Here is a 25,971-nt window from a genome sequence, read left to right on the forward strand (position 1 = left end):
AGTCATTTGCTTACTTGCCCTTCTCCTCCATCATCCATCCATCACCCGAAGTGGAGGCATTTACCCTTCCAAAAAGGAACAATTTTTCTTTAGTTTCTTTTTTTTGCTGTGACTTGGCATGCGGGATCTTAGTTCCCTGACCAGGGATGGCACATTGGCCCCCTGCATTGGAAGTGTGGACCGCCAGCCAGGAAAATCCAAAAAAAGAGAGCAATTTCTAATTATAAAATAATATATATTGATTTGGGCCATATGGGAAATACAGAAACCATATAAAAAAGATAGCTAAAGTCTCCCAGAGTTCCCCTACCACTAGAAGATTACTGCTGTGAAATAATTTTGGCTTCTATTCCAATCATTTTCCCAGGTTCATCCGTATACTTTTGTTTTTCCCAAGTGAAGTGAGGATCACACTGAAAAGTTTTTCATTCTGTCCTATAAAATAACGTCCTGAGGATTTCAACCGTTGGCCAACATTCTCCCCCGACACGAAGTGAAGTGGGCGGTCATCCCCTAGTGAATGCCGCAAGGGCCCCCAGCGGGGCGCTTGGAGACCCTGCCGAAGGCAAGGCGGTCCCTGCGCGCGGACCTTGCGGGGCCGGCCGGGCAGGGTTGGGTGGAGGCGGATCGCCGGCTCGCGCTTTGCATGCCCAAGTGTCGGTTTCGCAGGGGACCACACAGCCGGGGAGAGGAGAAAGCTATAGATTTCGTGTGATTTTTCCGGATAAGGGACATCCTGAAGTTTGGGGCTGACTCCTGGCAGACACCGGTGGTGACTTCTCGGCTCAGGACCCAGGCTCCCCGCGGCGCCCCCCTCCGGCGCCCCCCCCCCGCCCCGCCTGGGTCAGGTAGTTCTGGTTGGGGGCACAGTGGGGCGGGGCCGCGGGGCGGGGCGCTCCCGCCAAATTCAGGCCCCAGCCACGCGGCGCGGCGGTATCGCGAGAGCTTGCCCGCAGCGTGCAAGTCCGGGCGGCTCCCCTTCGCGGCCGGCGTCGGCGGCGCAGTGCGCAGGCGCGGCGGGCAGGTTTCCCAGGGCTACAGCCGGCGCAGCCGCCGGCTTGACCGCCTCCCTGCGCCATGGCAGGCTGCGCGGCGCGGGCTCCGCCGGGCTCCGAGGCGCGCCTCAGCCTCGCCACCTTCCTGCTGGGCGCCTCGGTGCTCGCGCTGCCGCTGCTCACGCGCGCCGGCCTGCAGGGCCGCACCGGGCTGGCGCTCTACGTGGCCGGGCTCAACGCGTTGCTGCTGCTGCTCTACCGGCCGCCGCGGTACCAGGTGCGGGCCGGGCCGACGGCCGGGGCGGGGCTGGGGGCCGGGCGGGCTGGGCGTCGCGAATGGGCACTGTATCCCGCCGGGGTCTAGGTCCAGGTCGGCCGACAGCGCGGCCCGCGAGAGGGGCTGCCTCCTCCGGCCGTGTTCTTAAGCAGTTGCGAGTTCAGGCGGCGGGAGGGCGCCCTCCCCGTCAGTCCTGGGGGGCGTGCGGTGCGGGCCCCCTCCGCCCGGCGGAGTGGGTGGAAAATTGCAGTTGGCGCGGTTCAGCAGCTGCGGCAGATGAGCGCGTGGGGTGGGAGTGAGCGGGCCCACGAGTTCTTTTATGTAATTTGAGGTGTGGAGAACTACCTACCTACTGTCAAGTCTGAGGTCAGAGGCCCCCGCAGTAACGTGGAAGGGGCTGGGCGCGGAGTCCTGGCTGTCCCGACTGGATTCGCTGCGTGGACTTGGGAGAATCCGGCCAATACGCTAGGTTTACGCTGTTTTCCCACAGCCCTGAATAATAACAATCCTAATAGTAATGGTAGCTAAAAACTTCTATAGCACTTCCTCTTAAGTACTTTACATGGGTCATTCTCACAGGAGTCCTCAAAGGTAGGTACTGTGGTCATCCCCATGTGTAGATGGAGAAGCCCAGGTGCAGAGAGGTTAAGTAACTTGGCCTAAGGCCACAGAGAGAGGTGAGTTTGGGATTAAGTCCAGGCAGCCCTGCTTCACCCCTTTAACCTCTGAGCAAGTCGACTCAATGGACTTGGTGGTGGCCTACTTAGGCCAGGAAGTAGGACATATGCTCTGAACAGCCAGGTGACTGAGCCTCTTTTGGGTCCGTTTCAGATAGCCATCCGAGCCTGTTTCCTTGGCTTTGTGTTTGGCTGTGGAGTGCTGCTAAGTTTTAGCCAGTCTTCCTGGAATCACTTTGGCTGGTAAGAAGTGCTTTGGGAACCATAGTTGTGAGTCAAGGGTGGGTGGATCAGAGGGTCAGTAGTGATGGTCCCGCGTCCCTGGCTGGCTGAAGGCTAGTGAGGGTTCTGAGGGATTGAGGCCTCTAGCTTCCTAGATTCCTGCATCCTGGACCTCGCAGGTAGAAGCAGGTCTCTCGTGGCATCCTCCCCGTAGGTGTCCTCATCCACCGCACCTTCAGTAATGTGACCAGCCCTTCCCAGAAAGAGGGTCTTGGTCCTCAGTGACAGGAAGGGGCAAGGCTCTGGCTCGTCTTCACAGGCCTTTTCCGTCTCTAATTTCTATTAGGTCACATCTAATGCTTCCCCCACGGCCTGTGTAGGATTTTCCCTACACTATGATTTCAGTCCCTTGAGCCTTCTAGTCCCTGACCTGGATATGAACCAGTGGCTTCCAGGTAAAAAGCTTTATCTCCTATTGTCGATACTCTGAGCCATCTAATCTTCCTTTGCTGGAATTATTTCGGTTTTTTGGATTTTTGTATTCGACATACATCACTACTTTATTTTGATACTTCCCCCCTTCCATGTTTTACTGTGTGTAATGTCATTTTTTTTTTAAGGCAGAAGGCCCATAATGCCTTCCTAACCTATGTTTTTCTTTTTTTTCCCCTCCTCCTGTGATATTCAAAGACGTAGTCCCTTTACAACCCCACTTTCTGCAAACCTCGGGAGTAAGGTGGGTGCCTGTGCCTGATATCCACTCTCAGGTGACAAGAGAATATCATCAGATAATTCAGGGACAGTTCAGAACAAATCAGCACTTGGACCTATGGCTAACTTAATTCTCTTGCCTCAACTTACCTTATGTTCTTTTTGTTTTAAAATAGGTATATGTGCTCCCTGTCATTGTTCCACTATTCTGAATACTTAGTCACAGCAGTCAATAACCCCAAGAGCCTGTCCTTGGATTCCTTTCTCCTGAATCACAGCCTGGAGTACACAGTCGCGGCCCTCTCTTCTTGGATAGAGTTCACACTTGAGAATATCTTCTGGCCAGGTCAGTGTGTCCTGCCCTTCCTCTCCAAGGGAGATGGGCGGCTTCCACGGGGGCCTGAGGACAGTGGCCTGGCTTCACCTCCCAGGTCTAATCTCTCTGAGTGATTTTCCCCAGATCTGTATCCTCACTAAGCTCTTTATAAAGGGCGAGCTTCGCCTGTGAATTCCATCTCTGGATTTTGAATGGGGGACATGTTGACCTTTCACTTTAAGCCCTGTGAGACATAGTTTGCACCATCTAACATGAAGTTTCAGCCTCTGATAGCTGTAACCCAGTTTTATAATCAGGGGGTCTGGATCTGTTCATTTTCTGCGACTTGAGAAATTTCATATGAAAATGTTTACTAGCAAAAACCACTGCATCTGGTAGCTACTCTTACGTTGAACTTTGTGCAACAACTTAAATAACATACATCTAGTTCCTCAGATTCAGTAGAGGGCCAAGGTGGGAAATGCTGAGCCTTCTTTGTTTCACTTAGCTGCTCTTGTCCCCAGAGGAAGGATGGGAGCCCATCAGCTCTTTTCTCAATGCTCTAACTGGACTGTTGGTGCTTCAGAGTAACTGGATGAACAGCACAGCTTTGGGGGCTGTGTTTTGCTTATCATTAAGCTTCAGTGTGATCACCGATGCTGACCCCCCACCCCTAGCATGTTTTCTAGTGCCCCAGTCTTTGGAAATAGGTTGGAAATAGGTTAATTTTAAGCCTCAGAGGGAGAGCTCAGTGGTCCAGGGTCTTCACTCCCCCTTTGTCACCATCTCTGTCCTGCAGAACTGAAGCAGATCACCTGGATCAGCGCCATGGGGCTGCTGATGGTAGTATTTGGAGAGTGTCTGAGGAAAGCAGCAATGTTTACAGCTGGTTCCAATTTCAACCACGTGGTGCAGAATGAAAAGTCAGAAACCCATACTCTGGTGACCAGCGGAGTATACGCTTGGTTCCGGCATCCGTCTTACGTCGGGTGGTTTTACTGGAGTATTGGAACCCAGGTATGGTGTCAGAATCAATGCCATTCCCCTTTAAAGTTTTTAAAAATAATATCTTAAATCGACAGATAATTCAAATACCGTAAAACACCATTTCAGGGTGTACGATTCAGTGGATTTTAGTGTATTTACAAATAATTCAAATACTGTGAAATTCACCATTTCAGAGTATACGATTCAGTGGATTTCAGTGTATTTACAAAGTTGTTGGTTCTCCCCCACCTTTTCTTTTTAAAATATTGTGTTTATTTATTTATTTATTGGTGGTGCTGTGTGGCCTGTGGGACCAGGGGTTCCTTGACCAGGGTCGAACCTGGGCCCTAGACAATAAAAGCAGAGTCCTAACCACTGGACCACCAGAGAATTACCTGTTCGTCCTTTTTTTATTTTTAATTTTTATGAATTTATTTGTTTTTGGTTGCTCTGGATATCCTTTGCTGCTCGTGGGCTTTCTCTAGCTGCAGGGAGCAGGGGCTACCCTTCCTTGTGGTGCTTGGGCTTCTCACTGGGGTGGCTGCTCTTGTGGAGCTCTGTCTGCTCTAGAGCACAGTAGTTGCGGCGCACGGGCTTAGTTGCTTGAGGCATGTGGAGTCTTCCCAGACCAGGGATAGAACCCTATCTGCGTCGGCAGGCAGATTGTTAACCACTGGGCCACCAGGGAAGTCCTGGTCCTTTTTATATAGGTACACATGTTCCCTGCTGTGTTTCAAGTGATAATTGAATAAAAGTCAAAAGAACCGATTTAGTCTTTAACATTTTTTGCTGTATACTTAAACCTGGGTGTTCCAAACTTGTAAACTCTCGGCAGTTCTGGGTGCTGTTGCCCCATCTTTCGTACCCCTTTTCTACCTCTTTAACTTAGATTTGGAGCTTCACCCAGTGGGGTGAGGACAGAGATGCAGATGTGGGGAGAGCCCTCTGCCACTCAAGGGGCAGCTTAGCTGATTTTCATTAGAAGCTGCTATTAATGAGCCCTGATGGCGCTAGTGGTAAAGAACCTGCCTTGCCAATGCAGGAGACATAAGAGATGCAGGTTTGATCCCTAGGTGTGGAAGATCCCCTGGAGGAGGGCACGGCAACCCCCTCCAATATTCTTGCCTGGAGAATCCCCATGGACAGAGGAGCCTGGCGGGCTACAGTCCATGGGGTCAAAAAGAGTCAGACACAACTGAAGTGACTTAGCACACAGCACAGCACACACACAGCACATTAGTGAGCCCAGAGTCGTGTGTCATGTTTAACGTGAGTAATGGAGGTTTGCTGGGTCTTAGGCTGCAGACTGAGCCTTATTTCTGGACAGTTGTCTGTTGAATCTGTTCTCTTAGACCTAGAAGGACTTGGCCAGAGTATGTGGGTAGAGCTTAGAAGATTCATCACCTCTTTGGGAACATCCAGTCTGGGCCCCAGGCATCCCATTGCAGGCTGGTACCTGGGGACCCTCTGGTGACCCCCAGTGGTATAGAAGGGGCAGGTTCTTCTGTGGCATTCATTTAAAAACGTGCATTTCTGCAACTTCTTGTGTTAAGAATCACATTCTCTGGATACAGACTGATTGCAGAGGAATCATGTAATTTGCCATAAATGCTGACTAGTAAACCTAAAGTGCTCTAGGACTCAAGGTTTTGTTTTCCTTTTTAAATTTATTTGGCTGTGTTGAATCTTCCCTGGTGGCTCAGTCAGTAAAGAATCTGCCTGCAGCACAGGAAACCCAGATTCGATCCCTGGGTCGGGAAGATCCCCTGGAGGAGGAAGTGGCAACCCACTGCAGTATTCTTGCCTGGGAATTCCCATGGACAGAGGAACCTGGCGGGCCGCAGTGCATGGGGTCGCAGAGTCGGGCAGGACTGAGCAACTGAGCACGCGCACGCCGGGTCTCAGGTGTGGCATGCTGGCTCTTTGCTGTGTCCTGGGGAATCTCCGTTGCCGTGCACACCGACCGCTAGTTGTGGGCTCAGCAGTTGCCTTGTGGCATGTGAGGTCTTAGCTTCCTGTTGGGATCGAACCCACATCCCCTGCATGGGAAAGCGGATTCTTAACTAGTGGACCACCAGGGAAGTCCCTCAAGAGGTTTTCACACCTCTTTAACTGTAGATCTTTTTACACTGTGACCCAGCACACAGGTGTATGTGAATATAGAATAAATCTTTTCTGAAACAGCCCTTACCCTGCCTGTGTACAAAACAGGCTGTGTTCTAGCTTGTTAGTGTTTGTGATGCTGTTTCTGATGCAGGGGATTGATTTCGGCTCCATGGTGGGCCGTGGCCTAAGAGTGGGAAGACCCACTGTAGGGTGTGCTGAGAGGCCTCACGCGCCTGCTGGGTGGGTGGGTCCCAACTCTGACGTTCACTCCTTGGCCTCCCTTAAGTAGGGTGGCAGCACCACCTCAGAGGCTTGCTCCAGGGCTTGAGTGGCTTACTGGTCGGTGGTAAAGGGCTTGGCTCATGCTGGGAACACAGGAGACACTCAGTAAACAGTGGTGAGAATAAGAAGTGAGGTCTGGTCACCCACGGGGGGAAACACATCCCGGGCAGGGTTGGGGAGGGGAGGTCAGAAGGCTTCCTGAGCTGAGCTAAGGAGGCACGATTGATGGCTCGGTGCTTTCTGAGCAGGGGGAGTGTTTCGAGGGAGGACAGTGTACAGTGTGCATGGGGAGGCTGAGCTGGGGGCAGAGGACCAGGGAGCTGTGGGGTGGGAGGGAGCAGGTCCCCAGGTGTTGGGTCGGGGCAGGAAGTGGACAAGCTGGGAGCCATGCAGGAAGGCAGTGGTGCTTACAACGGGAATTCACACATGGGGTCGCCCTTGTAATTTTTAGGTACCTGTCAGGTAAGAGGAACAAGAGAAAAGCAGACCAGCCAAAGCTACAGCAATGAGTGTTCAGTTCTGTTATGAAAGTGATTTCGGTTTGTGGTGCTCTGGCCCTGGGCTCAGGGTCTCCAAGACCCCAGTCACATATCTCGAGAGTCTCTTGGGGCCCTTGACAGGAAGTCCTCTGTGGGTGTTGGAGAGCGGCTGATGCCCTTCAGGTTCACGGTGTGGAATCACACTGGCCCTGGCCCACTAACGCTGTGCTCCCTCCTCAGGTGATGCTGTGTAACCCCATCTGTGGGGTGAGCTATGCTCTGACAGTGTGGCGGTTCTTCCGCGACCGGACAGAGGAGGAAGAAATCTCGCTGATCCACTTTTTCGGAGAGGAGTACCTGGAGTATAAGAAGCGGGTGCCCACGGGCCTGCCTTTCATAAAAGGGGTCAAGGTGGAGCTATGACAGGCCCAGGGTGGCCCAGGCCAGGCCGGGGGCCTCCCGCTCCTCGCAGCCTGGGGACAGAACTGCCTCCTGTCGACCACTCTGCAGAATGGATTTTCTTAATCATTTTCTATGTCACCAATTATTCTTCTGGAATATCACTCAAAATCAAATGGTCAGAAGGCCTTAGGACCAAAGGAACCCCCCCCCCAACCCCCCTACTCCCCACCGCCCTGGAGCAGCCTGCTCTTGGGCTGAATCAAGGTAGGATGTAGATTAAAGGTGGACAAGAAGCAAATAACAGCAATACCCAGCAGCGCCCCCAGACGTGCCTGGGGAGTGCCTAGGCCACACTTCAGCCCTCCACGAGGCTGGGGGTGTTGAGTTATAACCAAGACCCCTGGGGAGAGAGGTGAGCTCCCCCCTCACGTGAGTGAGGCGCCTGCCGCAGGAAGGGGCGCACGGGCTTATTAGTGTTAGAGACACATTCAGAATCCTCACTTTAACCGAAAAACACAGACAACACAGCTTGAACCTCCTTATTTCCGTCCCTACATGCGTGAGCTTCTCTACAGTTTAAGATGCTTCCTTCGGTTCCTCACATATCTCATCCTATTTACTTACCTATTTTTTAAAAATAGCAGTATAAACTCAAAGTGGACTTAACACAGTGTATGAGCCTCACCCTTTATTCGGCAGAAAGGCAGCATGGATGCCCCCAGTCCTGGCTGAGGCTTCAGGTTACCAAGGCTCTCCGCGCCAGGGAGACAGTGGGCCCCTGTGGCTTTCCTAGGGTCCTGGCGCCTGCTCTCCTTCCAAAAGGGCCTGGCGTTACCAGTGACAGGCATGTCAAAGATGGGTCATTCGTCCTTTATCCAAGAAATGCTTCCTGGACACCTGCTCTGTGCAAGGCATTGTCAAACATTGAGAAATACTGCTCTCTGTTTATTTGGGGTTTATTCTTATTTTACCATAGCTTATATTTTTGTGTTTTGACTTAAATGTATTAACCATTGATTCCTATGGTCTGTTCTCAAACTTCCATCATCCCTAATGCCATTTCAGACTGTCTTCCGAAGGGGTTTGAGCATAAGCAACTATAAATTTCCAGCAAGTTGACTCATGAAAAAAATAGAGCTGAGATTTAGTCACTACTTTTGTTTTTCAAGTTTGGGGAGAGTGGTTGGCTTTACGAGTCAGACATATGAGCTCTGAGTCACTTGTTGAATTCTGGATTAGAGAGAGGAACTTGGTCTCAGTGTGACTTCTGTCCATGAAGCCCTGCGGTGGCGCCCTTGGAGCGTGGATCGAAGGCAGCGTCAGCGCCTGGCTGGAGCGCTGCTACACCACGCCACCTGGCTTTCAAGGAGTCACTAAACCTTTCCGTGCCTAGACCTCCCCATCTGTAGAATGGGTCCATACCACCTACCTCACAGGGGTGTTGTGAAGACTTGGAAGAACGATGTCAAATGTTTTTAACACTTTGGTAAGAGAGATGACAAAACCAGTACCACGTGAGTTACACAAAACTGGACATTGGATTTATTGTACCAGATACCGGAAACGTGTGTTCAAAAAAGCATCTTACCAACTCAAAATGCCATTTATTTCTAGATTTCCTGGCCGAATTAGTGTTTTCATGATTATATATACCAAAGAGGTGTACGGGTTCGTCGGCAAGAGGTGTGACACTTGCTGGAGGGAGGACCCGACTGAGTCCAGTCTCGGCCTCCTGAGGTCTTGCCCGCCGACAGCCCAGGTGGCAGCCTCAAGGCGGTAGGTTCCTCTGGCGGGAATGCTGCCTGGTGGGACGTCAGATGCACTTAGTGTGTGTGGGGATTGAATCAGTCCTAAACTTGTTCCCCAGGCCACGCTCTGCAAAGTCAACCCACTTAGTAGGACTGCAGGATGGAGGCGGGTGTGGCTGCAGCTTTGGCAGTGGCCCCCACTCTCCGAGGCAAAGTTCTTGCTGCGCTAGCCAGATAGGAGCCAGCTTTCCTCAACACTGGGGGCCGTGAGGCTGTCTTCAGCACACGGAGAGCTGCTAACGCCTGGCTTTATGGACTGTAAGACTGAAGGCGCTGGCCTCTGACTGTGTGTCCCTCCTCCACCTGCCTGCCAGGCCCGGGGCTCAGGAGGCCGGCCCTGGTGTCCCAGGGAGATGCTGTCACACCACCCACCCAGGCTTGACAGTACGTTCTGCCCTGCTTTGTCCCCCAGGGCGGAAATTAGCAATTACTTAGGGATCAGAGATGAACCGCTTTGGGACAGGCTTTGGCAAGCGATCGACGTTCATCTAGCACTGAGATCTTCAGGTTATTTTTAACTCCATAAATTTAGCAGTGCCAGCATGCAGGGAGGAGAATCAGGTTAATGAGGTACAGGCTTTTGGGTATTCCTGAAAGCTTTTCTTTGGGTAAGGGCCACATCGCCAGTTCCCTCCAATTAAGAAACCGTCAGGAGACTTCTTTTTCCATCGCAGGTTTCAAAGTGGAGACTCTGAAATGGAAGAGAGGCGCCGCGTAGAACAAAGTTGTTTTGAAGCAGTGTGAAACAAAACACTTTATGAGAGTTTGCAGGCTGGGGCCAAGAATGCTGGTTTATGGAAAAGAAGTTGTGGGGCGAACCTGACAAGGCAGCATACCCCACCTTTTTCATGGTCATGGGCCGTTTTGTACACCTAAAAAGTAAACTCTATTAATCCCTTTAGCTATCTAACTCTGGTTGGTTATCATGATGGGGAAACGTCCCTGAACCCAGGGGTTGCGTTAATAGTAGGGTCTCCTTTTGGCAGCAGCCCCTCCGTGATCGGCATGGTGACTCGCTGGCCCTTCTCTGCACTTTCTTAACTGCCTTAGATAGTTGTACTCTCTCTCCGCTCCGCGTTTTGCTTCTGTAGCGACTTAGCAAGGCCGGGCCACCCCCCAGCCTGTCTGGCTCGGGGGCGGTGATGGTGGGGAGACTTGCTGTCAGTCTGCCCTCCTGGGCTCGCTCCTGTGGGTCTGTCCCATAGCTAAACTAGGAGAGTAACCTTATAGAGTAATTGCTCTTCTTTTTACATGCAGAAATGTTTATTTAAATATTGGATTTTCTTTCACAGATACCGATGATTTCCAATTCTTAAATAAAACTGTACTTAATTTCACTATGAACAACAGTGTGACTGTGTGGGATTCAGAAACTCAAGGTCTTGTTACTTCCAGTTAAGAAACGTCCAGAACCTACAGCATAAAGTCAGACGTGTCTGCCTCCTTGGTTCTGTCCTGAGTTCCTCCCTCTGAGCGGTGTGTTCCTCCTGTCCACGCCCCCCCACCACTGTAGAAGTCCGCCCCTCCCTCCCCCACGGTGGAGGTCTGTGGTGCTTTGGGATGGGACCTGGGTGCACGCAGCAGGTACGCAGACCTTGGGTGCTGATGTGACCAGTGTGTTGACCTGCAGGCCCACCTGGCGCATGAAAGCCACCTGAGTCACTAAATCAAGCTGGTATTTAGGATGTGACTCTCGGCATCATTCTGCCTCCAGAACTTTGAATGTTAGGTCATGCAGGTCGTTGTTCAGTTGCTCAGTCGTGTCGGACTCTGTGACCCTGTGGACTGGAGGACGCCAGGCTTATCTGTCCTTCACTATCTCCTGAAGCTTATTCAAACTCATGTTTTTTGAGTCCGTGATGCCATCCAACCATCTCATCCTCTGTCGCCCCCTTCTCCTGCCTCAATCTTTCCCAGCATCAGGGTCTTGCAGGTTAATTTTCATGTTTAAGTGTTCTGTTTAAGTTCCACTTGACAAAAAGCTACTGGGTAAGAATGAAAAACCACGGGAGCAAAGCTGCGGGTGAATTGTGCTTCAGCATCATCAGAGGCGCACGGGAGGGTGACAGCAGGTGGGGACGGCCGGAGGGACGTGGGGACAGAGGCGCTCTTTCTTCGCTTTATGAGCTCAGCCTAGGCCCCACAGTGAGAAAAGCTGGAGCGAAGGTTTTTCCCCTTGGCTGAGTCAGCACTAGGATCACAATGGGGTAGAACTTTCCAGCTAACAGCAGGGCTGTGGTTCAGAAGGAACAGGCTTCCTCTGAGGCAGAGTAGGTGCTGCCCAGTGGGTTAGTCCAAGAGGCTCGTTCATGAAATTCAGAGGGTGCACCCTGGCAGGAGTTCACAGCCCAGTACACAGGGAGGTGCAGGGTGAACTGGTCTGCCTCCTGGAGCCACTGTGATAAGGGTCAGGACGCTGAACCATGAGAAGTCTAGCCTAAACCAGAGAACCTGAAATAGGGATCTGCTGGAGTGTCTGGGTTTTATTGATGATAAATGATTACAAATTAAAAAAAAAAAAAAAAAAAGGAACTGTCTTTTCTTCACTCTCCTGGCCTTGATTGGCTTGTTGCAAAGTGCTTGACCCTGGAACTGGTCCCAGGCTAAGCTGGGTGCTCCCTCCAGGTGGGGACATCACCCCCGTTTTTTGATTTGGGTCTGTGTGCATCTTTGTTTTTCAGTGGAGGCTCCTCTGCAAGGCCCCCCAGAGCTCGGCTGTTTCTCAGCTCTAAGTTCTTCTCCTTCTTCTCTGCAACACTTACTGGATCGCTCCTAAAGAAACACTAGGCATGACTCCCCTCTCCGCTCCTGTCCCCATCTCCTTTGTGTCCCAGCGCTAAAATCCACCCAGGCAGAGGCTTTTAGAACAGCAAGCCTTCCCAAAGGGCACCAGGGGGTGACCACAGCAGAACCAGAACCACGTCGTCTCCTAAAGGACTCATCTCGCTTCTAAGACTTCTAGCTGCAAAAACGTCCACAGTTCAGACCGTTTCAGAGGCTTGTGACCCTGCTCTTTGAGTCCACCCTCCCTTGAAGCAACCACTCCAGGCACTCCAAGCCTGGAGTGGTTGGGGCTGCTTTCTGTTCTGTCACCAACCCCACGGTGGCTTTGGACACAGCTAACCTCTCCCCACCCACAGGCCCTCTTAGCTCCGATTTTCTACAACTCCAGTGAAACACGAGAAGGTCTATTTGTGACAGTGACGCTCTGTTACTGTACATTCTTTTCTCCCTCTGGCAAGTATGTTGGCAAACTCTGTGGCTCCAATGAAGGCAGAAATAACCCTCAATCACTTTTCCTTGAGTCACATGGCGTAAGAGCCAGGGTGCTCAGAGGTGTGTGGGGAAGGAAGGTGGCAGCCATGGCCATCTGTGGTTACAAAACTCTGATCATGTCCATCCAAGTCATATCTGTCATCTACGAGATCACTGGTTTGAAGGCACCACCCAGATTAAGAACCTCTCCGACCCCAGAATTTACACACGGAGGCCCAGCCAAGGGTGTAGAGCTGGTCAGTGGCAAGCAGGGACCAAAAGAAAACTCAAAGTCTGTCCTTATCATCTGTGTTTGTCTCTGAGATTAAATCATTTGCCTGCTCATGTTGAGAAGACCCACTTTACCTGGCCGGAGCCTCGGCATTCACACCATCATCATGCGTGTTTTGTGGATGGTCTGATGGTTCATCCACAGGGACCTGAAACCTGCGAGACAGAAAGCAGTTCCCGGGGTCTGGATGCAGCAGAGCCAGCCCAGTGCGGAGCTGGCCCGGTGCGTGTGCTCAGGTTCATGGCACAAACCCTAACCTGAGCACACCCTCAGGACCCTCCTCAGGCTTTGGGCCTCAGATATTTACTGGGGGCCAAGGCCATAACAGTGGACGAAAAAGGCTGGGCCCTGCGTTCCTGGGAGCCCTGTTCTGGTCAGGGAGACATGCCAAGGTGGGGCACCGCAGGTCCGAAAGGGGGGAGTGATTGTGAGCAAGACCTGCTTTCAATAGGAGGGTTTGGGAAGGCCTCCCTGCCGATGCTCAAGCTGAGGCCTGGGTGACATGGTCCCTGGAACAAGCTGAAGCAACAACATTCCAGGCAGAGGTGGGGAAGTGGGAGCCAGTCCAGCTTCTTTGCAGAACCAAAAGGCCATCGTGACAGGTGTGGGGAGGGGCTGACAAGGACAGAGGTGGGCAGGGAGGGTCCCAAAAGGACTCTCAGGCCCCAGGCCACACTGACCGTGACCTGCTGGAGGGGCTGGGGTGGGGAGGCAGTTGACAGTGGCTTGGATTGGGGGCCCCAATGGAGACAGAGCAGGTGGACCATGACAGCTGAGTCAACAGGATGTGGGGAGGGGTTAGCAATGGAGGTGAGTGAAGGAGGGGAATCCTGTCTTCTGAGCTTTTAACTCAAGCGCCTGTGTGACTGTGATGCCTGCACTGAGATGAGACGGGAGTAGCTTGTTCAGGAGAAGGAAACCGAGCTTTGGGCCCTTGTGGAGTTTGGGGTGCCCTGAGACATCGAAGCGCAGAACCCCAGGAAGGGGTACTTGAAGATAAGTCTGGAACTTGGGTGGGTCTGTGCTGGGGCAGTGGGTTGGGGGTCATCTGAAACACCATGGGGTTTGGAGTTTAAAAAAAAAAAATTGGGGAGCCACACCATGCAGCATGTGGGATCTTAGTTCCCTGAGCAGGGATAGAACCCATGCCCCTTGCAGTGGAAGCACAGAGTCCTAACCAGTGGACAGTGAGGGAAGTTCTACATGGGGGTTTAAAGCTGGGGGGAGGGGTGCGGCGAGCTGGGTGAAGGTCCTTAAGAGAGGGTGCAGGATGAGAAGAGTGCCTGAGACTGAGCTCTGGGGAAAACTGACATTTGGGAATTGAGCCGAGGAGGCAGAGCCGAGCCGAAGGTACTAAGAAGGACTAGCTGGAAGGGTCGGAGGGAAGCTGGGAAGGTGGAGTGTCTCAGAAGCAGGAGAAGAGCCAGATGAAGGTGACAGTCCAGGCTCATGATCGTTGCTCCAAGGTCAAAGAATGTAGCTGGAAGGTCGCTGATGATGGAATAAGAGCATATCCAGGAGGTGGGGTTGAAGGGGGTTCCCAGCACTGGGAGGGGAGGAGGCAGAGGGAAACTCTAGATACCTGCAAAGTCATCCATGAAGAGGGGGAGGGGCAGCCTCCCTGCTCACCCCAAACCCCCAGGAGCTGGGCTTCAGCCTGAGCTCCTTTCTATTCAGTGACACCAACCACAGATGCCGCTTCCCTACAGAGGTGTGACTGCCAGGGTATTGCCCCTTGCAGGTGGGCAGGAGCATACTACTGGCAGCCAACTGCTCACCAAAGCAGGGCACATGGAAGGGAAAGGATGCCCACAGAAAAAGCATGGCTTAGAATGGGCACACGGTGTGAACAAGTGGGGTCTGTGACACCACGATGTCACCTCCACTCAGAGGCCCCCAGGATTACGCCCATCCTGACTGTAACACCAGAGGTTAGTTCTGCTTGGTTTTGAGGTTCTATAAATGGAATCACACAGTATCTGGAGTAAACTGCACTGAATGTTAGCCTAGGAGGACACTGTCATTAGTCCTGGGTGGACAGGGATTTGATCAAGACTCTGCAAAAGGAGGACTTTCCTGGCAGTCCAGTGGCTAAGACTCCTCATTCCCAATGCAGGAAGTCTGAGTTGGATTCCTGGTCCGGGAACTAGATCCCACATGCTGCAATTAAGAGTTAGCATGCTGCAATGAAGGTCCCACATGCCACAACTAAGACCCAGGGCAGCTAAATAAGTTAATATTTTTAAAAAACTGCAAAAAGTATGATGAGTGCAACCACTCAGTGTGACTTGTTAAAGTAGTCACTTAAAAGGTGGCTTGGGGCTTCCCTGGTGGTTCAGTGATTAAGAATCCGCCTTGCAACGCAGGGGACACTAGTTCGATCCCCGATCTGGGAAGATCCCACATGCCACAGGGCAACTAAGCCCATGGGCCACAACTAATGAAGAACCATGACGAACCATGCTCTTAGAGCCCGTGCTCCACAACAAGAGAAGCCAACCCAATGAGAAGCCCAAAGTACAGCAACTAGAAAGTAGCCCCTGCTCACCGCAACTAGAGAAAGCCCTTGCACAGCAATGAAAAGCCGGCACAGCCAAAAATGAATATGTAAATAAATATTTTAAAAAATAATAAAATTAAAAAAAATAAAAAGTGGCTTGGCAGTTCTGGATTAATACAGCAATTGTGCACACACACTCTTGATTGTCCTCCTTCCCCAAACTCACTAAAACTAGTAAAGGGACCAAAACAATGAGGGGGGAAGTCCTCTCCAGGCTGACAGCAGGAAAGAATAACAGCAAAATTTGGAAGCTGGAGAGCAGTAGACAAGTGTCCACTAATTCAGCAGACCTGAGAAGCTGAGGTCCCACCAGTTCCCACCACAGAATCCCCGGGGGCCCCAGGAACAGGCAGCCCTGTTGCCTCTGCAACTCAGGGGGTGGGACTGAAATAGGACAGTGAAGGTTAAGATCCCTACCTCTGAACAGCTGCATCCCCCCAACCCTGAATTCTGAAAGGTTAGTCTCCAGGAGGGTAAGACACACAGGTGAGAACTACTGAAAACCAGAAAATTAGGTGTGCAGACAGATGATCCACATGGTGACCTTCCAGGAAGGAAACTGGGCAAAGATCTAAAACTGACATTGGGGCATTAAAAAAAATTAATCATGGGGCTTCCTTGGTGGCTCAGTGGTAAAGAATCCTCCTGCCAATTCAGGAGACACGGGTTTGATTCCTGGTCTGGGAAGATTCCACATGCTGCAGAGCAATTAAGCCTGTGCTCCACAACTACTGAGCTTGTGTTCTAGAGGCCAGGAGCTGAAACTACTGAGCCCATGCTCCACAACAATGGACGCTTCCTTAGTGAGAAGCCTGCTCACGGCAACTAGAGGGCAGCCCTTGCTCTCTGCCACCAGAGAAAAGCCTGAGCAGCCATGAAGACCCAGAACGCTAAAAGTAGAAAGAAAAAAAAAAAAAGGCAAAACAAAAAACCCCACCTATCCAGATGCCTCACATGACCCACGTGCTCAGAGCTCGAGCCTGCTCTCCCCCACCTCACTCTTAACATGAAGAGGCAATCAAAGATTCCCTGACATCTGAGAAAAGCCTTTAACATGGAATGTAGAAACCGAAACAAAAAGTAACTTGGAGGGAACAGCCTTCGAGGGGCAGGAGGGGGGGCGGTGGCGGTGGGGAAGGAAACTTAAAAAAAAAAAGCACAAAAATCTATCAGCTCCCAAAGGGGTTAGATATCGTGTCCATGAAACAACAGAATGCTATGTAACTAGAGCAGTCAGGGTACCAAAAACACCTCTTTGGAAATGAAAGCCAATTTATAACATTTAAAAGAGCTCTTGGGGACTACCCTGGGGGCCCAGTGGTCTCTGTGCTCTCAGTGCGGGGAGCATGGGTTCAATCCCTGGTCTGGGAACTAGGTCCCACCTGCCACAACTAAGAGTTCAAGTGCCACCACTAAAGATCACACATGCAGTGATGAAGATCTAAGATCCCATGTGCTGCAACTAAGACCCGGTGCAGCCAAATAAATAAATATATATTTTTTTTTTAATAAAAGAGCTCTTGGAAATTTTATTCCAAAATGAACTAAATAGGCAAGATTGGAAGATAAATGAAGAAATCTCCCAGAAAGTATGGCAGATTAATGAAGAGATGGATAAAAAGGACTGAAAAGAGAAGGTAAATCAGAGGACCAGCCACAGAAGGCCAGTATTCAATAAGAATTTCAGAAAGTGGAGAAAAAAAGTGGAGAAAATCAATTAACCAGTTCAAAAAGGAATATACCCAGACAAGAACACATATTTCCAGATTGAAAGGATCCACTGGTACCCAATGGATAGAACATTTGCTATTGTTTAGTTGCTAAGTCACGTCCTATTCTTTACAACCCCGTGGACTATAGCTAGACCTGCAAGAATGTGAAATTTTATAACACTGGCAGCAGAGAAGGTTCCACAAGCTTCTAAAGAGAATATGTAGGTCACATTACAAGGGTTAAGAATCGAAATGCTTTCAAACTTCTCAAAGACAGCCTTGGAAGCTAGAAGACAATAGAGCAATGCCTTTAAAGGAGATAATTTCCAATCTAGAATTTCCATCTAGAATTCAATACCCAGCAAAACTATCAGTCAGTCAAGCACAAAGGCAGAATAAAGATACTACAGGAACTTCCCTGAAGGTCCAGTGGTTAAGACTCCAGGGTTCCAATGCAGGGGACAAGGGTTCAGTCCCTGGTTGGGAATAAGATCCCACATGTTTCGCAGTATGATCAAGATAGAAAGAAAGAAAAATACAGCAGACTTGTGCTGTTCAAAACATGTCTGTCCCATCCTCTCAAGATGCTGTTTGGAGGATAGGCTCCACCAAATCATGAACGAGGACACGTGGCATATTGGAATCAGGAGATCTCACTTTGGAGCAAGGCAAATGGAGTCCCCTGGAGGGTGGTAGAAGGAGAATCTAGGCTGACCACTGTGTACCAGTGCTACAGGGCAACCACCCTGGGGCTTGTGACTTGAGAGGCAGGCACATTGTGGACTTGCCACCAAGAAACCCTCTGCCCCTGTAACACTTCCGGTGCCCAAGGATGGTGCTTAGAGTCTGGTCCAGGTCCCCATCTAGACTTGGCTTAACCAAGGGCTGGGGAAGTTCTCTCTCCTCTGTGTCCTGCTGCCTAGATTAGCTGAAGATCCTCATTTCACCCCCAAAGTGTAAAGAGGTGGGTGATTGTGTGTCTAGAAGCAGAAACTCAGAGCAGCCCACTCATTCTGTGTTTTAGCAGAGGTCCAGCACCTGACCTGCCCAGATCATGACCTGGCCCACTTCCCTGATAGGGGCTCTTCCAAAGGTGTGGCACTTTCTCTATCCACATCCTGAAGTATCTTGGTTCCCCCAGAATACCTCCAGTCTCACCTGGGCTCCAGTCGCTCCTTCACCTTGGCAATGGAGCGGATGTAGGGCGTGATTTGCTTGGTGATGGTGGTCAGGTAGGCATTCTCCTGCTTCAGCTGGAGAAGGTCATGGAGCTGGGCTGTGGGGGCCCAGGCCAGAGCATTAGGTCTTGTTGGCTTCAGATCCTCACTCTCCAGCCTCAATCCATGTAAATATCCCAACTATTTGAGTGATTACCTCTAATTAAAGCATGAGGTAAGATTCCTAAAGTCATCCTACTTACTGAATTCTGACCTCAGATATATTTTGGGGGGGTCAGTTAGAAGCTGTGAGTCAAGAACTAAGTGGGGGACTTCCTGGTGGTCCAGTGGCTAAGACTCCACACTCCCAATGCAGAGGATCTGGGTTTGATCCCTGGTCAGGGAACTAGATCCTCCATACCACAACTAAGACCTGGCACAGCCAAATAAATAAGAGCTTGGGAGTTCAATCTGGTTATTGGGTAACTGGCTTCCTGCCCCTGAAAGCATGTGGAGGGGGAGCACTCAGCAGCAGCTGCCCAGGACCTTCATATATCTCCTGTTCGTTAGCTACCCGCTGGTAGGAGTCCTCCCAAATCTGAAAGAGAAAGTAAGTTGGATATTGCACATGGCCGAGTTGGAAGTTCCATTGGTGGCATTTCTGTCCTCTAGCTGCTCAGAACCACAGGGTGCTCCCAGGCAGTTCCCATGGTTCCAGGGTGCTCCCAGGAAGTTCCTGGGTTCCAGGCAGCAGAGACCAGGTTCCAGAGCCTGTGAGGGCCTCCTGGGGCCCCAGGCCAAGGTCCCCCCCACCCACTTCCTGTCTGGGGGTAGCCCACCGACATCCTGACAGGTGGGGCTACAGGGCAGAGAGGTGCCTTGGGAGCGGCTACCTCCTGAAAGACTGCTCTCAGGCCCTCCACGGAAGCATACTCCGAGGCAATCTGGGCGTCCACCTGCAGGGCCTTGTGTAAGATGTCGCCCATGATCTCGGCTTTGATGAGCGAATGGTGCTTGGTGAGGTCCCGGTGCAGCTCCTGTACCTGGTCCTTCAGGTTCTGCATCTCTGCTTGCAGGCGCTGGGGGAGCAGAGAGACCGGTGTGTGCCTGTGTGCCCTGCAGGCTGGGTGCACTGTGGGGGCCTCGGTGGAGGGGTGCCTGGCAGCCCTGGTGGCTGGATGAGGTTTGGCCACTGCACTTTGGCTCGAAGGGGTGGGGCCTTTCCTCGCTGGCCCATCCCAGCCCGCTCACCCGGTAGGAGTCCTCGTAGTGGCGGCAGTGCTCCGTGAAGGGTGAGTCGTCGCCCTCCGCCAGCAGCACCTTGGTACTGATGGACCGGTGCAGTGTGGGCTTTTGGACCGGTGACCCCAACATCTTCCCCACTGGGGAAGGGCAGCCGGGCCCCCTCAGCACCTTGGGGCCCAAGCCCCCTGTGAGCCTGGGGAGAGAACTTGTGTGGATGTGGCCGTGGGGGTCCAGAAGGTCCTCCTTTCCCCCAGCCTCTTACCCCAGGCAGCACACCAGAACCACGCAGGGGCCCCCAATAAACCTGATGCCAGGTTTTGTCCACCCAAGACCAGTGACATCAGCAGGGTATTTTTAAAAATCCTGAGGGTGACGCCAGTGTGCAGAAGAGTCTATCAGGATGTCCTCAAGGCTGGTCCCCAGCACACCGTAAGTTCATGCACACACGCAGGACCTTGAAAATTTGGCCTGATACCCAGTCTCCTGTGCCTGGGGCCCTGGGACCCTTGGCAGACAACCCCAGCTTAGGCATTTCTCCTAACTCCTAGGGATCTCCAGCTCTTTAGACTGCCCCCCAGTCCCAGAAGTCAGACCCCCTGCAGCTTCTGGTGACCCAGACTCCACTCTAAGATACCCTTCCTTTCAGGGCTTAGACACCCCAATCCAGGTGCACAACTACGGTTGGGGGCAGCCCTTGAGTCCTCCTGTTTACCCCTGACCCGGTTCTAAGCCCAGTCTACCGTGGGCTTCCGACCAGGATGGCTGCTTTCAGGCTGGGCAGGCTCCCGCTTGGAGGTCAGTAGGTGCTCAGACGCGGCCCGGGAGCTTGGTGAGCTGGAAAAGCCTGCCCCCACCCCCGCAATGGAAATCCTGTTCCCGCCTCCCCGTTCTCTGGCCGGCGCCCTCGCGGCTCACGTGCTAGTGCCACCCCCGGCACCCGCCGCCCGGCGTGGCCCCAGCAGCAGTAGCGGCTCCAGGCAGCGCGCGAACTCAGCGCGGTGGTCGCTGGTGATCTGGGTGGCAGGATAAGGTCGTGAGGTAGGTCCCTACCCTGCGGGCCCGCGCCCCCGCCCCCGCCAGCGGCGCACCCCATGCCCCCGTCTCCCCGGCCCACTCTGCGTCCTCGGCCCGTGCCTCCGCCCCCGGCCCACCCCACGCCTCCACGCACCTTGCTGCTCTGTGCCGGCCGCAGGCGATGTGGCCGCGTGACGATGCCCTGCAATCTCTCCATCAGCTCCTGCGGCCGGGGAGGGGGAAAGGGGAGGGCTCTCAGGTGGGTGGGTGCGGGAGGGGGTGACACTGAGGGGAGGGGCTCGGAGGGTGAGTCTGCCTTTAGGACGGTTACTTGCCTTCCGATCCTCCCTGGGATTGACCGGATGTCCACCCCAACTTCCCCCACCCCAAATCGACAGGAAAGGTTAGGATGTCTGGACTTCAGTAGACTCTGCGTTTTAGGGGAGGAGGTTTATGCTCCCTCCAGGCTCTGCTTGTCCTCTTATTTATTCATTGGCTGCACTGGTGGCTTTGGGGGATCTTAGTTCTTCCGCCAGGGACCGAACCTTGCAGAATCCTAACCACTGTAGACCACCAGGGAATTCCCTGCTGTCCTTTTAAAAGGGCTCCACTGGCCCCCAAGTAGTTTGTAGATGACGATGTGGAGGAGGTGGCCAGCCTCCAGGTAACAAGCTGCCCAGCCCTGAGGTGGGGGTCTCACATGTGCACAGTGGGTTCCTGCTGGGGAGGGGGGACCCAGGAGCTGGGGGCACTCACATAGCCCAGGTCCAGGAACTCGGCCTTGTTGGCCAAGCTGAGGAAGGAAGAGCAGATGACCAGGTGAACCTGCAAGAGGGACACTGCTCAGTGCCCGGGTGGGGTGCCCAGCCCCACGCCCCCAGCTGCCCTTACCTGCAGGGTGGGCAGCAGAGTGGCCAAATGGGAGAGCTGCTCCTTGAAGGCCTTGTCCTTCTCTTCATACTGGCTGGGGGAGGGGCAGGCAGCCTCATCTCCAAGAGGAGGGCTGCCCACCCCCACCTGGGTGGGGCCTCAGAACTGGGTGGTTCCATCTCCCCTCCCGCTTTATGCATCCTTCCCTGTCTCCCCTTCCCTGAGCCACCTTGCCTTCCCCCTGATAGGGTGGACACCTGGATGTCTTGCTCTTAGGGTGGGATGGGGCTGGCCTAGGCTCCAGCTGGTGTCTGGAGGTCAAGGGGCAGAGGGTGGAGACCCTGCCACCACTCACCTCTGCACGGCCTGCAGCAGCAGCGCTTTCCTCTCTGACAGTTTGTCCTGGGAGGGACAGTCCACTAAGTGACTGGGCAGACTCGGCCCTGCCCCCTCCCAGCACTCTCCCAGGCTCCTGGGCCCCAGCCACACAGCTGCTTAGGCTGGCTCTCCTCCATCCCACAAGCTCTGCTACCCCGCCTGGGAGCACCCGCAGCCTCATCTTCAATGTCACCTCCTATGGGAAGTCTTCCCTGACCACATCACATCACCGGCCCCAGCCTAGGGCAGGCCCTTCAGTTCAGTTCAGTTCAGTCGCTCAGTCGTGTCCGACTCTTTGAGACCCCATGAATCGCAGCACACCAGGCCTCCCTGTCCATCACCAACTAACTAACTCCTGAAAGTAGTTCAGTGCTTGCTACACTGGAATCTCTAGAAGGGCTGGGGCAGGCCTGGGCCCCAGTCAGGAAACGCTGATAAGGATTCTGGGCTGTGGCTGTTTAGTTCCCCCTACCCCTCACCTGCATGCTGCTGAAGAGGGCCTGGATGGCAGCTTCCTCCTCTGCCGCGCTGCGTCGCACTTCCTCCACCATCGCCTGCAGCAGCTCGATGGCCTCTCGTGTGGCGGTCTGCAGGGCCTTCACCTCCTGGGGACAGGGCGGCCTCAGCCTCCTGGGGGCGCGCGTTCCCAGCCCCGGCCTCGGCGCGCCCGGCAGCCCGCGCTCACCAGCACCGCCTGCTGCAGCCTCTCGCAGCCCTGGACGTAAGCTGACTCGAGGTCCACGCAGTGGACGCGGCTCTCCCTGCAGGGACCCCGCGCGTGAGCCCCGCTCTGGGACGCTCGCCAGCCCCTCACCTCCTGCGCCCTCTACCCACCCCTGCATGTCCCGGAAGCAGCGGATGCACAGCAGCGACTTCTTGTCGGTGGAGAACAGGACATAGGGCTCGGCGTGCAGCGCTGCGGCGGGGGCGGCGGTGAGGGCGCCGGCCAGCGCCCGTCCCCATCCCCGCCCGGCGCCGGCCCCGTCCCCGCACGCCGCACTCACTGCACTTCTGGAGCACGTCGCGGCTGCGCTGACCTAAGGCCACGATGTCGTGGCGCGCGAACATGCGTGCCCGGTGCGTCTCGTCGCGGCAGCGCGCGCAGAGCGGCTGCCCGCACGTGTTGCAGAAGTACGTGGTCTCCGCGTCCTGCGGACAGAGCTCGGGCTCAGTCCGCCGGTGAACTGGAAGCCTGTCTTTGCGCATCTGCGAGTCTCCGGCAGGGGCAGGGCCGCCGGCAGCCCTTTCGTGTAAACCCGACGCGCAGCGCTCTGTATCCCCAGTTTACAGATGAGAATATCGAGGCTCAGAGAATAGGTAAGGGGGAGGTACCCAGTCTGGGCTTGAGGAGGGGGTTCCCCAGGGTTGTGGGGAGGGCAGATACTGTATTTGCAAAATATTTAACCTACAACAGAAACGTATGTGTGCCCGTGGGCAAGACCTGTCAAGCCCCTCTTGGCACCCTCAATAGGAGCCACATGGCTGTGTTCACCCCAGCTATTTGGAGTTGAGACTTGACTGGGAGGGGGAAAGGGGTGAAGGTCTGCAGGTGCCCTTCCCTGTGGCTGAGAGTCCAAGGCATCGATCCCAGGAATGGCTATGAAAACACAGACCCCCAACTTCTTTGGCATTTAAGGCCATTTCCTCCCCAAGCTCTTCCTACATCCCGCCTCTCACCTACTGCTCCTTATCTTCATACTTCCGGGTAGCACATATTCTAGAACTTGCCAGCACACCCTGACCTTTTGCTCCTGTAGGAACATCCTCCTGGGAATCCTCAGACCAGCTTCCACAGTCTGGAGAGAGTCCCCTGTGCACTTCTCAGTCCAGCCTGAAGCCTGGCCTCTACTCCCAGGTCCTTCAGGATGACCTCTCCCCCAAAACACAGTGGGCTCACATCCCCTGTCCTCTCTGGCTGCAGATAGCGGCTCGCGGCTACCCAGGTAGCAGTGGACCCTGGAGGGACTCCAGGTCTGTGCATGGATTGCTCTTCTTGTTCCATTTCACAACTCTGCCCTGAGTTGGGGGCCAGTAAACTCCCCGCAAATCCAATGGCTTTAACCCCCACACCTAACAGACTGCTGGTTCAAGTGAGTTGTTTTGGAGTTCGGTCTCCATACCAGTAAAGTGGGGCCTCTGTTTTGGATAGGAGGTGCCTTAGAGAGGGGCTGGAGAGCCCGCTGTTGGGTGATCCTCTGAGGACATGGTGCAGCCTGGCACCCTCCGCTCCCCACTGCACCCCGGGTGCCCCTGCCTGCTTGCCGCACTCCAGGTCGCAGTTGGCGCAGCGCACCACCTCGGTGCCATCCCCTGAGCTGTCCACCAGGAACTGCAACAGCCGATCCACTGGAGGGAGCCCGCTGGGGCCCTTCACCACCGTCTGGTGCCTGTGGAGAAGCTTCAGCCAAGCTCCAGATGCCCCTTCCCCGAGGCTCCCTACCCACTTCCTACTGCGTACATTCCAGGCGGAACTAAAAATAGGGTGGGAGGTGGGGTGCCTGCAGGCCTGACATCTATAAATATTTCAGCCAGTGCGCACTCTGACCGGTCCCTTCCCAGCCCTGGAGGGATCCTGGGAGGGGGTTGGCGACTCAGGGTGTCAAAGGCAGAAGCCTCGCCTCAAGCCCCTCTCGCTGCATTAGGCAAATTCAGGGCCACCCCAGGTATCCTGAGCTTCCCTGGTAGCCCAGCGGTTAAAGAATCCACTTGCAATGCAGGGGACAAAGGAGGCTTGGGTTCAATCCCTGGGTCAGGAAAATCTCCTAGAAATAGCAACCCACTCTAGTATTCTTGCCTGGAGAATCCTGTGGACAGAGGAGGAGCCTGGCGGGCTACAGTCCATGGGGTCACAAAGGCTCAGACATGACTGAGCAACTGAGCACACGTGCACAGGCAGGCTGAGCCAACACAACTTGCTACTTTGGCCTGAGACTTAAGGACCCCTAAGTGAGTCATTGGGAGTGTCCAGACGTTGAGCTGAGATCCCCTACTCCAGCAGCATCCAATTCCACAGCACAGGCACTCTAGCCTGCCCTTGCCCCCTGATTTATCTTGAGACGCCTTGGGTCATAATCCCAGGTCTCAGTTACCCTGATTTGTAAAATGGGCAGGAGCCTTCACGATCTCTGGCAGAGAGGCACCAGCTGGGTACAGTCTCTCCCAGCCTTCTCCCCAGAGAGTCTTGCCCTCCCAGCACGAAGATCCCTTCCCAGAGGGAGCCAGCCTCCCCTCCTCTGGGGCTTCCAGGCACTCACTGGCACAGAGGGCAGGCGAGGCGGCCATCAGCAGCGCGGCCACGCAGGCAGCCGGCACAGAACTCGTGAAAGCAGTCCAGCAGGCAGGGGCGCTCATACTGCGCGTGGCACAGCGGGCACACGAGGGGGTGGCCGCTTGTCCCGTCCAGGGCGCCCGGGCCCTCCAGAGACGTGAAGATAGCTCCCGACATCTTCAGGGACAGCGCAGGAGGGCGGTGGGGCGCCCTTGGTTGGGGAGGGCTCTCACCGTGCCCGCACCGGCATTCGCAGCCCCCCTTCCCCTGCGCCGGTCCCCCTTACCTGTCCGGCCCGGACCCTTCGCGGCGTCCAGAGATCGCGGAGGGCGGAGCAGCTAGGGCTCGGGGCTGGGGGCTAGCGCGCCGGGGCGGGGAGGATGGGCAGGAGGCGCGCATAGAGGCCAGATCCTGTGCGTCCTCCCACTTCTCCAAGGCGGCTCCTGGAAGGTCAGTCAGTGCATCCTACCCAACGCCCAGCCTCCCTCTTTACCCCCCACCCAACCTCCCCTTACTCCCACCTCAGGAATTCTCCTGCCGGTGTCCTCTGGGTGACCCGAAGGCGGCACCCCTTCCACCCCCCCCCCCCCCCCCCCCCCGCGGTGCTCCGGTCCACCTTTCCCAGGCCGGCGGCTGCTGCCTCGCCGCGAGGGTCTGCACCGAATGAACTTCGAGCTCCTCCGCCGCTCTGACCCAGGGCCCTGGTCACAGCCACGGCCATGGCCACTGTACTCCACGCCCGGAGGAGGAGTGTGGCGGGAACGCGCGGCTGGAAACGACTCCGTGGGGCTAGGGTTCGAAACTTGGACTGGATCCCGCCCGGGATGACAGAGCCCCGAGCCCAGAGTCGCCGGAGCGCCGCACAGAGCGGGGCCCGAGGGCCCTGGCTGCGGGCTCCTCAGGGATGTATGGCCCCTCGGCCAGGCTGGCTCTGTCGGGTCGGACTTGGCCGGGACAG

At 54.3% G+C, this 25,971-nt stretch overlaps 2 protein-coding genes across 6 annotated transcripts; one reads left to right on the top strand and one right to left on the bottom strand.

Moving 5' to 3' along the window:
• The first annotated feature begins 987 nt into the window (after positions 1-987).
• On the top strand, positions 988-10,599 carry ICMT (isoprenylcysteine carboxyl methyltransferase). The gene is made up of 5 exons (XM_061382936.1): positions 988-1,272; positions 2,104-2,192; positions 3,059-3,228; positions 3,998-4,215; positions 7,293-10,599. The coding sequence occupies exons 1-5, from the start codon at positions 1,078-1,080 to the stop codon at positions 7,473-7,475; spliced, it is 855 nt and encodes a 284-aa protein (XP_061238920.1). The 5' UTR covers positions 988-1,077; the 3' UTR covers positions 7,476-10,599.
• RNF207 (ring finger protein 207) lies at positions 8,610-25,542 on the bottom strand. Of its 5 annotated transcripts, XR_009729981.1 has the most exons (19): positions 25,300-25,390; positions 25,000-25,190; positions 24,000-24,132; positions 22,750-22,894; positions 22,580-22,661; positions 22,431-22,506; positions 22,225-22,350; positions 21,723-21,769; positions 21,389-21,461; positions 21,254-21,322; positions 20,652-20,720; positions 20,399-20,496; positions 19,490-19,676; positions 19,132-19,317; positions 18,785-18,836; positions 18,240-18,357; positions 12,884-12,964; positions 9,694-12,034; positions 8,970-9,256 (listed from the first exon to the last, which is right to left on the bottom strand). XR_009729981.1 is itself a non-coding variant. In XM_061382914.1 (18 exons), exons 2-18 carry the CDS (start codon positions 25,188-25,190, stop codon positions 11,866-11,868), a joined length of 1,902 nt encoding a protein of 633 aa, XP_061238898.1. In that variant the 5' UTR covers positions 25,300-25,390; the 3' UTR covers positions 8,610-11,865. The 5 variants fall into 5 exon arrangements, 4 of the variants coding, with proteins under 4 accessions (XP_061238898.1, XP_061238900.1, XP_061238899.1 ...); XM_061382914.1 differs by having other exon boundaries at positions 8,610-12,034; XM_061382917.1 differs by having other exon boundaries at positions 8,970-9,953.
• Positions 25,543-25,971: the final 429 nt, after the last annotated feature.

Source organism: Bos javanicus, chromosome 16, assembly GCF_032452875.1.
Source record: "Bos javanicus breed banteng chromosome 16, ARS-OSU_banteng_1.0, whole genome shotgun sequence".
NCBI classification, from domain to species: domain Eukaryota; kingdom Metazoa; phylum Chordata; class Mammalia; order Artiodactyla; family Bovidae; genus Bos; species Bos javanicus.

Coding starts and splice junctions, on each gene's coding strand:
- ICMT (XM_061382936.1), top strand. CDS start 1,078: ATGGCAGGCTGCGCGGCGCGGGCTCCGCCGGGCTCCGAGGCGCGCCTC. Junction 3,229..3,997: donor TGAGAATATCTTCTGGCCAG/GTCAGTGTGTCC, acceptor TCTGTCCTGCAG/AACTGAAGCAGATCACCTGG. Junction 4,216..7,292: donor ACTGGAGTATTGGAACCCAG/GTATGGTGTCAG, acceptor CTCCCTCCTCAG/GTGATGCTGTGTAACCCCAT.
- RNF207 (XM_061382914.1), bottom strand. CDS start 25,190: ATGTCGGGAGCTATCTTCACGTCTCTGGAGGGCCCGGGCGCCCTGGAC. Junction 22,507..22,579: donor TGCTTCCGGGACATGCAGGG/GTGGGTAGAGGG, acceptor GGGTCCCTGCAG/GGAGAGCCGCGTCCACTGCG. Junction 20,721..21,253: donor AGTTCCTGGACCTGGGCTAT/GTGAGTGCCCCC, acceptor CCCCGGCCGCAG/GAGCTGATGGAGAGATTGCA.